Raw genomic sequence first — 13,581 nt, forward strand, 5'->3', positions numbered from 1 at the left:
TAAAGCACAGTTCCAAGACAGCACTTCAGTGTGACTGACCTCAACTTGGGAAGTAAGGTGCTGCACTGTCGGTTCCTTCAAAAGGTCTTGTTTCTGCTTCTCAGCAATAGCATAACTTTGTCCCTACCTTTAACTCTGCTTTCTCAACATGCATGCTGTTCTCCCAGGCATTTCTCTGCCAATCTGGAAAATGTTGGTATGCAAATTAGGTGCCTATGGGGGAGGAGCTGCTATTTTGCAGCTTCTGTAGAACCTTAAAATCTTCCTTTGATTCTTCAGAAGAAATGAAATGTAGATTGTTTCCTTGAAAAACAGGATCCACTGCTTTGGAAACAGCCCTTCATTCCTAGGTTCCTTTAAAGCTAAGGACATCAGACACCTAATAGGGTTAATCACACAAACCAAGGGCAAGTCTCAACCTGAAGGCAGTTCTGGGTCTTGTGCATCTGTGTTAAGTGATGCAGAGTAATTCCTGCCTAAGCACTGTTTCCACACAGCTTTATTAGTCCCTGTAAAGCTACTCTGGATCACTGCATCCCTGCAGTACTGCATAAGTGTGAATCACGTGCTTAGCAATCACAGTACATATCCCGTGTTCTGCTCCACACATTCTGGGAGTCTTCTTACTACGCACTGTGGGATACCAACCAGCAAGCACCTACCCCATTTCTCACAGTTCCTTCTTTTTGATGTTATCCCTGTTTCTCTTACTGCAGCTACTTTAACAGCAATATAAAGGAAAACCAAAGAATTATGGTCCATTACTGTAATTCTAATAGTGCCTACACTTTTCCTCCTCCAGTACCTCTAAAAGCCGAGCAACAGAGGCATCTTGGACACAAGAATCCAGTGTAAAATTATGCACAACAGCTTCTTTGCATTCAGCTAATGAGCATGGACAGGTGGATGGGACATCGCTGTAGCCTTGGGATAATAAGCAGTAGCAGCAGAAATGCAAAATACCAAAGATGACTTACTTCGACCCCTGCACGACACTCTTCTACAGAGGAGTACCTAGACTTGTCCATCCAGCACCCTTCTGTCACCCGTGAGCAATCAGTCAGTCTGGCCTTCTGGCAGTCACAGCCTGGTGCTAACATTCTTATTTATTTCTTGCACTAGTGGAGCATAACAACAGGCAATGCTTCCCCTGATTTTTGCAGAGCAGCAATATGGTGACAAGATTACACAGATGGGACTTCTATTAATTGCAAAATGAATGCCAGGTGCTCAAGATCAACTGAGAAATTAACTAACTAAAGCTATAGCAAAAGCAGCTGGAACATCTACATTCTATTTTCATGACCACTGTTTGGAAAAGCTACACAGAGAGATAATTTGGAAAGGATTCAATAATGTAAAGAGAAGTCTACAGCCTGGAAGGTAACACAATGAACGCAAAGCAGCAGCCATCAACTGTCAGAAGCGACTGCTGTCACAAAGCCTGCGCTTCCTGCGAACTGTAGCTAAGATACAACTGCAGGACCACCATTTCCATTAAGAAATCAGGTTCCAAGATTATCGTGGTAAATCTCTTGAGCTACATGAAGAAGTTTCAAGAAACTTGTCAACTTGCCCAATTACTTTGTACTCATTAGTCCTGTAGCTGATGCAGGTGGGATACATTTCCCTGTTTTTCATTCAACTGATTCTTTCTTTTTGTACAGTTGGTCTATCCAGAAGCAATATGTGAATCTGGTCCATTCTCCATCTTAATAGGATTCAACATATCATTTCCCTGGTTTCCCTGCATTTACTATGTACAATTATCCGTCATTCAAAGAAAATTTGTAATATACGCCTATCACCCTTCACCATATTGATCATTTGTTGAGGCACACTTTTCTGCTATTGAGTACTGGGAACCCCTCCATGCTCCTGGTGGCACCCTTTTTCCAGAATCTCCTTTATGTCACCTAGGCTGTGTAAAACAGACGGGTCAGGAGAACAACAATAATTTATAAACCCCTCCACTGATATCACGACCATACCACCTATGAAGGTCTTGCATAAAGGATTTCTTTCCTATACACGCATACAATAAAGACTCAGAAACCAGCATTCCCATCTGCTTGTCAAATATATGGGAGGAATCATAAAGAAATATAGGCAGCATTTAGAGCAAATCCCACATGAGTTCTGTACACTTTGGATTCACAGGCATTTCCAGTTCCAGTTTCATAGGTTAGCTACTACATCGGTGTGTTACCACCCTGCTCTACCAGTCACTCCTGGAAATGGTGCTCCACCCAAAAAAGTCGTTCCAGTTAAATGCTTTGTGTAAGTTGTTGCTTTATTTCATGTTCCTGGTCCTTGTAGCCCTCCTCCCCCCTTAGTATTACTGCTGTGGCAACAAAAGCCCTATAAAATGGGGCCAAGTACACCCACACATGCATTACCCCATTCACAGAAACATATCGCCCTTTCTGTGACTGAAACTTGCTGCACAAAATTAACTAAAATGGTGCTGGCAATAATCTAAGGATGCCACCGCTTCTCCTCCTCCCTGTCACTTCATCCTCTCCCTTTTGGCTCCCAGAAGCTACAGAACATCCCCTCCCTGGACCATATATTTTAGCAAATTATTAACATACATAGGGGTACACTGAAAGTGCTGTGCTGGTTATATATGGAGAGATGTACACGCAGTTTAATATATCCTAGCAATATCAGGCTAAGTACCTCAGCATGCTTCGCCGTTGACCTCCACATGCAGTGTTTTCCTGTCTTGTTCTTTCAGATACCTTGGAACTGCATAGTAAACTATTCTGGACAAAAAAAAAAAAAAAAAAATCCCTTTTTTGATGTGGAAACAGTTTGAAGTCTCAAAATAAAGAGGACATATGGAGATGGGGGAAATCACAAATACTGTTTAAAGACATTCCACAATACAGCCTGGGATTTTTGCCCAAAATAAATGGTTAAGCCTGACAAGCACAGAGGTACCCCGATGGCATCACTACCAAGTCTATCATTACAGCAGCAGTAACAGTGATATGCACAAGTCTGATACTGTTAAATTTTTGTAAGTAAACTAAACAACCTTGTTGGTCCTCGTCATCTATCAGAGTTTAAAGAAGAGCTGCAGCGTGTTCCTTGGCTTGAGAGCATGTACACACATACACCAGCATATGCCAGCAGTCAGTCCTCAGCCCACCGTGGGAAGCGCTGTCAAGGGCAAGTGCTCTGGCTGTGGGTGACTGTGGGCAACTCTGCTGCCTTCAGCAGAAGCAGACATGACTCAAACAAATGCAGATTTTAGAAGAGATCTCAAAACTTCAAAACTCACATTTTTGAGCAACTATCAAATTCTCTTGGCCTGTGGTAAGAATTTTTACCTCCAGGCATTTTCTTACACTGAATTTAATAATGAACAACATTTAAAAAAAAAAAAAAAAAAAGAAATGCAAGTGGCATCATTTTGTTGTTAAAAGAGATAAAAATAAACTTTTAGTCTCTAACCTAACCCCTAGAGATTAGAGGATGGCATCCAAGTATTGCTAGGATATGACAGCTGAATCAAAACAGTTTCCACCCATCTAATAAACTTAATTTCCACTATAGGAGATTTTCTGTCAGATGACCTGGTGAAGTAAGCCATTTCAATCTATTTCTTATAAATAAAATTTAACCTGTGATTGCCCAGTTAAATCTCTGCTCTCCCCACAGCCACATTTTTCTGCTTAAAGAAGTGGATGATGAGACAATAGATATTGGTTGGTTACATGATGTTAAACAGGTGCTGTACGTCATGCCAGCCATTTATGCACCTGGCCTTAACCTGCAAAAATAATTTTTATTTAGGCTTAAATATTAATTCAGTCAAGTGATCAAATGGAGGAAAAGGATAAAATTATTTGCTACATGAGTACACTAGCTTGTTCCCTTTCCTAACTGCCAAATCAAATACTTGGCAAGGGTGATTTACTTGTTAGTATATAGAACTGTATACATTGGGATGTTTTTTTTTTGTTGTTAGAGATTTAGTGAAACTTTCACCGATACCAATGAACCAACAACAATTTCCCTTTGGCAATGCACAGTGAAATGCTACTTGCAACTGTAATGGCATAATCCAAGTTGAAGTTCCTCCCTCTTTTTTGGATCTTCCCTCCCCCCAGGTAAAATCCTGAGAACAACCCACAGCAGACATGACGAGACATATACAGTGCATTGCTGAAACTCTGAATCACGGCCTTGCCATTGAATCTACACCTATATTACATTCAGAAGGTGTCACATTTAAGGAAAACAAACAAAACGGATACAACTTTATGTTTCTCAAAGTTATAGCTTTTTTCCTCCTGTACCTGCTAAAGTAAACAAAAAAATCCTGAAAATTCCTTGTACTTTAGTTTAGTTCTGAAAACGGAAAATACAACCTTTTACTTGATAGTGCAAGCAGGATAACAAAACAAAAAAAAAAATTCAAGTTGTACTCTAAAATTATTTTTCTACTGGAGCTCTATTGTATACATACAGTTATACATTTCCAAATGCATGCCAAGACAATTGCTTAGCTACACTCGTGCGGGTAATTTAATTGACTTTAACAGACAGGTATCATGTATGTGATGAGTAAAAGAAGCAGGAACTAAGGGAGTGATGTAATTACAAATACACACAGCTGGCTAGAAACATTTTGAATATAATTAAGCTTTGAGACATTATGCCAGCCAAGATGTTAATAACTGTGAAAAAAACCTGTGGGTGATTTTCATACTTATCAAAATAAGGAACTGTTGAGAACCATTAATAATGTGGGTAAATGCTGTCTAAGCTTCCCACACTCAACTCTGCCAATAAGCTTTAATTTTCAAATCCAACAATCCTGCTATTCCAGTCTGGAGCTCCTCCAGAGCAGAGATATTTAATCAAATTACGTTGTGAACTTGCCCTGCAACACATTAAACATAAAAAGGATCAATATGTAACACCAATTTTTACCTGTTAGGCTTGCCTAGACCAAGACTTTCAACAGCTTAAGATGAACCCCACATTAAACCTTAGCATAAAGGATACTTCTAAAGCAGAAGTTAACATTTTCACATACAATTGTAGAGTGAGAGTGTAAAAGGCTTGAGAAGCTGTGGTATAATAATACATGCTATGAATGGTGGGAGACCCTATACTTGTGAAAGAGTAGAAACTGCTTTTATTGCTTACTGTTAAAACACTTCAGAGACTCAAAAATGATTAAGGAAACTTGGAGACAAGCATCTTCTGCCACCACACTGCCATAAGAGCTCATTTGCATCTCTTAAAGGTTGCTGGCATGTGTAATTAAAAGTAACACTTCCTCTCTTAAATAACATACCATTTCTCAAGAGCAGATACCTGAACATATACTTTGTTTTCTTATTTAAGTAAATAAATTACAAAAAATTCCTGCAAGTGTCATCTCATTTGAGACACTGGCTATTCCAAGTATTTATCAGGAATGAAGCTCTCAAACTTCAAAATATTTATCCGAGAGGTTCATATAAAGAGTGTTTCACTGACCTTCAAAGTCCACATCCCCAACTAATTTGGTCTTTCCTGTAAGAGGATCGTGGATATGGTTGATGCCTACATCAATCACAGCTGCGCCTTCTTTGACCATATCAGTTGTAATCAGCTTTGGGATACCTGGAATCATGAAGATATATTTGGTTAACATGGCCAGGTAGTCTCAGGTCATCAGTTTCAAATTATATCAAGGGGTGTGAAGGCACGTGTATGTATGCACAAAGAAGATAATTCTTTCACTTGAATTTTTCTTGATACATCACACACAGAAAACAATTATTCCTCAATTTTACACAGTTTGTATTTATGAGAAGGAAAGGTAATATTTGTTCATTTTGACTAACTATTTTCAGCTAAATCTGGTGTCACAAACATAGTCAACATGATCTGTATGAAGGAAGGACTTGCTGGTTTGTGGCAGTAAGTCCCTTTCATAGCATTTCCAAAGAAAAGCTGGACAATAAAGACGCTCTGCGAGTCACAAGAAACCTTAGTGTTGTCAGAGGTCTGCTGATCCAGAAGTGTTGTCAACTGCTGAAGCAAGCCAGGCACATGACCTCCACGGCATTTTCTTTAATCTTAGCTTTTTTAATACCCATATAGGATTTGTGTTACTCAGCTCCTCTGATTTCTCATATACTTTACTTGTTAGCTTCACCATTTCAAGCAGTTACTTAAATAATGAATGTGAACTACATGAAATACCACTGCTACAAAAGAAAAAAAAATACTAGCATGGTGAGAGAATCTGATCTATCCTGCCACCTTGTTTTTGATTCCTGTCAGTTATAAGCCACAGATAGACAACAAGAAAAAAATCAAATGGCGAGCTCAGATTTACCCATCATAAACAACATCAGCTCAATCTGTAGGAGAGAAGCAACTGACTTTCAAGTAAAACTTTCTCCACCTAATCTCCTCGTAAGTGTGCAAGAAAAGCATATTGGATGGAAAACGAGTCGGGTAGTTGTACCCAGGTAAGAGGCTCCAATGGTACTTTATGAAAATGAAAGTGTGTGCAGAGGGAGTATCAGAAGGGCCAGGTGTTTGTTTATACATCACTAGTGCTGTAGTAGAGAACACTTATTATTTAATAGTGGCAGAGGGTGCAGATGACACAAAGCTGGAAAGAACTTGAAACAGATTAGTTTAGATTTCAAGTGCCACTGGAAAAAAGGAGCAAAGCATCAAAAATCATTTGACATTCAACAGGGAGGAAGGAAAGATACCACATTTATGTACACAGAATTACCCCTCACAAAGGCAAGACAGCAAATGACTGGTTAGGCAGTAATTTTTTAGAAAAAGAATTTTTTATTAGATCAACTGAACACAAACAGACACAATCATGCTATGTAAAACACATGTAGAAGCCCTAATCTCTTCAACATATGACATCAGCTGGGATACCATATTCTCACTGTGGGTGCTAGAATTCTCTGATCTGCCTGTTCACATCTCTATAAAATACCAAGCACAATGAGGATTACAAGCAAATTTTGCAAAGAATTAACCTTTTAGATCTCATGACAGCCTTCAGGGATATTAAAAACTTTTGGCACAAGAAGAACTATGCTTTTTTTCCATGTCCATGGTCAACATGACACAAAATAATAGACTTAAGTTTGATTCCCTTGCTGCACTGTTGAGAACTTTTTAACCACAAGAGCAGAGAAACATTGAAGCAAAGAGTGTGCAGAGAATAAGGAAGTCTGAAAAAGCAGATTGAACTAATATGTACAAAATACCACTTTTGGTGCACTAGTACAGACTAGATGGGCTTTCAAAAGACCATTCTCACCCTGCTTTTCTACCATTCCACATAGACATAGCAAAGGGGAACCAGGAAGACTTCCTACATTCAAATATTGCCGATGCATGGAAGACACTGCTCTGTCTTTTGTACTGCTTAGATAATGAAGCCACTGACACTTGGCAAACACATCTACCAAAATTTGTTCAAGGGTGGAGAATGGCAGTCTGAGACTGAATCTGGGACAGCTGAGGCTTTTCTATGTTAGTTTTTAGTACTACTACAGAAAAAAAACCCCTCAAAACCAACAACCCAAACCAAAAACTGTGCAATGGGATTGGTTTTGGTTCAAGAAACAGACTTGACTAATATGCAATTTTAACTGTGCTACTGGTAACCCCAGTGTGTGACACTGACTTTTCACAGGGGAGCTTCTACAAAACACGGTGTCCTGCTATTTATAGCAAATTGGGAGACCTCCCCTGCTTGACCAAAGAGGGCCTGGCCTCAGCACTACACAACTTCATCATCTCTCAGTGGGCTACATCTGTGTAGTGTCTTGGGATATGATTTTTTTGCTATTAAGAATCTCCAGCTAAAACAGTGCTGCAACAAGCCGCCTCAGCTCTTTCACATGCACAATATTCCTTCAGCACATTTAAATGTAAAGCATTTTGATAGTCATCACAAAGATGTTCAACAGTCAGGACCCAGAAAACCTAAAAGGTCACTTCAAGTTCCAAATAAAGGGCTGAGTCAATGGCTATATGTTTCCAGTCAGCACAGTTGAGCTATCTAAATACATAGGAAGAGACACCAAAACAGTTATTTAGGTATTGAAAGAACTTAAGTACAAAAATGACAACTGAATTACACACAAAGTCTGACCTGGGTCCTACCAAAGGGTGTGGCAAAACACCATTTTGTAAACCAGTAGTCCTGGACAGTAAATGCCTTCCACTTTGTAAAGATCACTGCTGCATGGGATTTCACACTGCAGGTAGCACCACACATTTACTTGAAGGAGATCAATCTCATCTAGCTTACGTGATGTGCTGAAGCTAGAGGTAAAATTTCTATGGCATGCCAACAGCTCCAACCTGATGCACAGAAAAGACCTCTCTTTCAAGAACAGGAGTTCAGCAGGATCCCTCTTTGCAGAGAGCAATTTTAATTACAGGAGAGGCTATCTTAGAACAAATGTACTAGTACTGCTTTACAGAGGCATCATGTGTGACCAGATGTCCGAAAGTTTATGTCTGGACAGTCACAACAAAGGAAGTGTCTCCTGGAATATTAACGCAAAGCAGTATCTGAGACCAAAGTCAATGCATGCTATCCGAGAGCCAAGAATATCAAGTCCTGGCCCATCATCTGCATTAGCCTATCATACCTTAACTGCAACAATCTTTCGTCTGTGTTCACTTTAAATGACCTCCCAAATTTCTTTCTTACCATGCAACCTCCAACTTTGAGTGACAGGAAATCCCAACTTTAAGATTACAATTCACCTTATTTCTTGAGCAATTCTGTCAGTTCTATGTTCCCCGAGGAATGTTCATCCTAGTAACAGAGTATCTCCAAAGGGGGAATCTACGCTCCCCTCTTCCCCACCAAAGCAGCTTTCTCTCCAGTGGAGAGAAGAAAAAAAAGGAAAAGAAATCTAATTCATATGGCTTGAGACTGTAGTTTTACTGGAGGCAAGCGCTGGTATACAAGGGCTTTGGCTCCATTTAAAGCGCTGGATGACAGCCAGTTTAGTCATTTAGATACATGCAATACAAGAACCTTCTTTGCTCGCCATTTCTCACTCCCCCATAGGACACAAGCTTGAAACTCTGCTTCTAATGTTAAGCAAGCCAAGACCTCAAATTCTTTCCTATGCCACTTGATAACATCTGGCTGTGTCTACTTCATCACACTCTTATGCAATCAATTGCAAGCTGGCTGGTAATTGGATAATGCCCCAGCCTTATGGGGGTAAATGATCTGTGTGTGATAGGGATGGAAGCATATTAACGGAAGCTGCACAGTTACACCCTTTGTAAAACGGTTTGATAATAGGCCAAATACTTAATAGCAACAAATAAACTAACCCCCAAACCAAATGAGCAGATCTATTTACTTAAGCCTACTTTACATGCCAAGTAGGAAGAGATAAGCGTTAGAGCAACTATTCCTAAAATGCACTGACTGAAGAATGTGGGAAAATCTTTCACTGGTAATTTTTGTAACAAATGATAAATCACACTTTAAACGAAAGAGAAACAAAACCCTATCTAGTCCCATCTTAGTTACAAGGACTGTAAAATAGCCAACTCCTGAGAAAGCTAACCAGCTAAAAGGGTCTGACAAATCAGCAATTCCTGTACAAGAGGACCACAAATCATGTCCCAAGGGACAGCTCAAGCAGTCCCAGAAGAATTTCATCTGGCATTCGGCACCCTCCATTCCTTCTCCTCTTTGCCTCCTCTCCAAACCTAGCATGCAGATGAGTCTTCTCTCTCAAGGCAGACGGGAAAGCCAAAAGACAGCAGAAGCAGCAGGTTGACTAGTCAAAGACTGCCTACTGCCTCCATCACCGCCCTAGAAGTACTGTGGTAGCTACACAAGAACCACAGATAAAGCTGCACTTATTCTTCTACTACGGGTCTGGGCCAATGACAAGAAGAACAGACTGTGTGGGATGTCTGTATAGGCAGGGATGGAGGGCAAAGATAGGAAAGGCTATCACGGGATGCGTAGTGCTGGGTGTGCTTAGGAGGAAAAATTATGCTCTGGTTAGAAATGCAAAAGCTGCATGGTATTGAAAGAGTTTAGGAAGCTCCACCTGGAAGCAGAGAGAGAGATTTTTAGGGAGAGGTAGGCTGGACAAGAGCAGCATTGTTGGAACTTATGATGCAAGAAGTTGGGAGGAAACAAGTGCGAAGGAATAAACTGCACAGATAGTTGCAATCAATGTAAGCAGGAAAACTGGGGTCCCAAGGCTGGGGGCGAACGAGAGACAACATATGAAGATGGGTATTCTCAAACTCAAGAGTAAAACCACAGGCACCTGTTTTGAAGCATTACAAAAGGCATGAATGCAAGTGAACAGAAAACTCCTCAGAAACAGAGTACCACATCAGAGTGAACAGACTCACTGCAACAAGTCACCAAACCAGGAGCCAGAATGCAGATGGGTCTTCTAGACATATTACACGGGAAGAGGAGAATGAGAATAGGAATCTTGCTCTTATATGCAGACACACACAAAAAGCTGTTTTCTATTTGCACATCTTGCACAGTGGCCTCTGACAGCAGCTGTTTCTACCTGGCAGGGTAGAAGTTACCTTTTTTTGCAACACTCACTGAACAGGTCACGCATTTCCAGGCAATGTGTGATCCCAAAGGTACAATGTGCACAGTTCTCAAATAACAAGAGGAAACTTGAAGGGATTCCACCTTTCTGAAGTATAATCTTCCCCAGAGCATCCACTGGGGCAGGGCTGCATACTGTTTGCACAATCTAGCCCTAGGTTTTTTCATCATTCCAAGTATATCTCATGTTGTGTAATGAGTGTTTTATCATGCTCTTGTTACAAATGACACGAGGAAAATAATGTGAAGAACAAACACGGCTGAATTGCTACTGAACCGTTTAACTACAAGCATAAGTGATGACAAACTATGTTCACATAAAAATCAGAAGTGATGATTAAATTGGAAGTAGTGAATTTGGGTGAAAAGTTACGAGTTTATTGCCAGTTAGCACTCACATTACTATCTTTCATTCACAGTTCGTGAATTCTGGTCAGGCCCGCAGCTGAGTAATCACATGTGGGACAACTGAGCTGTTCCTTGTTCCTGACCTGGCATGAGAATGAGATAGTGCATTTAAGCCCTGAAGCAAAGGACATCTCACTTCAGCAGGAAGTGATGAGCTTTAGACAGGTACCTATCTGTTTTCACCTAGAGAATCACTAAACAAGACTCTGGTCTTGAGGATGATGAAGAGGGAGGAAGAGAGGAGAAAAGAGGAAAGACACAATCTTCTTGTACTCCTCCAAAATGGTATGTGAGAATGAGGATATCCTGAGCTGTGAGGGGACACAGAATTTTACCAAAGTTTTTTGTATGTTGGATTGTTTTATTTCCTTTTTAAAAATTAACTTATATTTCTAACACCTGTAAACAAAAACCAGAGGTTGCTCAGAAGCAGAGTTCTACTTGTTTCTTTGTTCTAGACTAGTCAAACTGCAAGTATTTCACTATACACTGCTTTAAGAATATAGACACTGATCTTTCAGACCCCTTCCTCTAGGCAATTACCATTCTCTTCCTCTTTACATGACAACTGTAAAAGAAAAAAAAGAAAATAAAAATTCATCCATTAATAACATGTTACCAAAACTTCATTTGGCAAGGTTGCCCTTAATTCCAACAGCAAGGGAATGATACCATTGTTTTATGAATGCAGCCTCCAGCTGATTTAAAGAAACCCTCCTGTCAAAATTTAAATGACTCATGATTTTTGAACTGCACAGAGAATGTTTTAATTTACATAATTATACCTGTATAAACTATGCACTGACTGGTTCCCAATCTTGAGTTCACTCTAAAGTCTCCCTAAGGGAAAGGTGTCACATGTGACGAGAAACAGTTTATGAGTCTGCAAATGTGAAGGGCAAGAACAAAGAGCCAAATCACCTGCCCTTCTTACAACAAGAAATCCTACTTAATGCAACACCCTCAGCAAGCACGAGCACCAATTATTTGGTGAAACGTGAAATAGCTAGTCATGCCACCAACACAGACACCAAAGTCTACTTTTTAGGTTTTAAATGTTGTGATTAGAGTATTAACAACAACTGGTATTACCTGCAGCTACTATTACAATGTCAGCAAGTTGTGTATGGATCTTCAGCTGCTCTTTTGGTGTATATCTGTGAGTAATGGTCACTGTAGCATCACCTGAAACGTTAAGAGATTATCAATTAATTGTCATATATACAACACGTGTATAGCATTTACTTTCAGGTGCAAATGACTGACTTTGGTACATTAACAACAGTACAGATGATCATCAGATTTGTCTTGGGATGCATCATTTATTTCAGCATAGGCAAAATACTCATAACACTTGCTGTTCACACATATGAAAAAATGTTTATTCTTAAAAATTCTCACAGGATGAATTAATTTATACACTATGGACTTATTCCTTAATCGACTTCATTACGTTTAGTGGAATTACACAGAGTAAACCCAGCATGGAATCCAGTGTCTACCTTATTAAGCATGATTTGTGTACTGTGCCATAAGATTCAGATGTTTGTCACAAACTAAAGCTTCAAGTACAAGATCACAACGTTCGGATCTCTGTCCTCAACCACATTTGTTATTCATCTGTCCTGAAGCTTCCTAGATGCTTCCCTTGACATTCTGTTGTCTAGATGGGAAGGAAGACCACAGTCTTCCAAGTACCTGTGACCTAAACACATTTCCCTCAAGTCAAAGTTTAGTCTTTGGCCTGTGTTTCTGACAGATTTTGAGCACTCAAGAAAGAACGCGTAATTCAAGCTCAGTGAAGTGGCACTATTTCTTACTGATATTCCCTCTCTCAAGAATTAACACTGCTGATAATCTGGCCAACAACAGATGACAACAGCTGAAGCTTTTCTCTTTGTAGGGCCTGACTGTGTAGGGAATGAGTGTAGGAGCTATGACAACAAGGATACTCCTGGGCCAAGGGTCTTTGCTTAGAAACCCTGCCAACCAGTAACTGCATGCAAGGGTCAGACAGCAAAATCCCTCTCTTGACTGGAACACTACCAGATTTCATCAAGGAGAGGCATTTTGGAACAGACATATGGAACAATCAACAGCAGCATCAGTATTTACAAAATTCCAGTTGAATGGATCTGAAAAGGTTTATCATTGTAGCCACCTAAGGAATCAATACATCCAATGCATATATTTTTCCACACGCTCAAAGCATTCCAAGTCATCATTTATGTAGCTCAAGTGCAACAACAGGAATGGAAAAGACTGGACAAAAAGGTACTCAAATTTTTGCAGGTGTCCTACTATCTGTTGTATCTCCCAATAAGACAAAACCAGCTGAAGCCTTACTTCACACCAGAGTCGGAAGTGTTTGAAGTTATCACAAATAGATGCACACATCCTTTTGGGCAAACTCAAAAGATCTGGGACCTGCTTCTGCATGTATCCATATTTCTTGGCAAGAACCTACAAATAAACCCTCCTAGTAAGACATGAAAAACCTTGCGCTGTTTGATGGAGATACTGAGGAGAGACCATTACACACAAAATGAATT

At 40.0% G+C, this 13,581-nt stretch overlaps 1 protein-coding gene across 5 annotated transcripts in view; it reads right to left on the reverse strand.

The window, feature by feature from the left end:
• Window positions 1–13,581, reverse strand: part of MTHFD2L (methylenetetrahydrofolate dehydrogenase (NADP+ dependent) 2 like) — a 50,274-nt gene that overhangs the window by 15,919 nt on the left and 20,774 nt on the right. For 2 of the 5 annotated variants that reach the window (XM_074823354.1, XM_074823355.1), the window contains exons 6-7: window positions 12,122–12,214; window positions 5,503–5,628 (exon numbers count right to left, since the gene is read on the reverse strand). In XM_074823354.1, coding sequence (XP_074679455.1) covers window positions 5,503–5,628; window positions 12,122–12,214 — 219 coding nt within the window. Of the gene's footprint in view, window positions 1–2,682; window positions 2,769–4,537; window positions 4,898–5,502; window positions 5,629–11,019; window positions 11,113–12,121; window positions 12,215–13,581 lie in introns of those variants that run through there. The other 3 variants (XR_012623167.1, XM_074823356.1, XR_012623168.1) reach the window with 3 other exon arrangements.

Source organism: Strix aluco, chromosome 4 (assembly GCF_031877795.1).
Source record: "Strix aluco isolate bStrAlu1 chromosome 4, bStrAlu1.hap1, whole genome shotgun sequence".
NCBI lineage: Eukaryota > Metazoa > Chordata > Aves > Strigiformes > Strigidae > Strix > Strix aluco.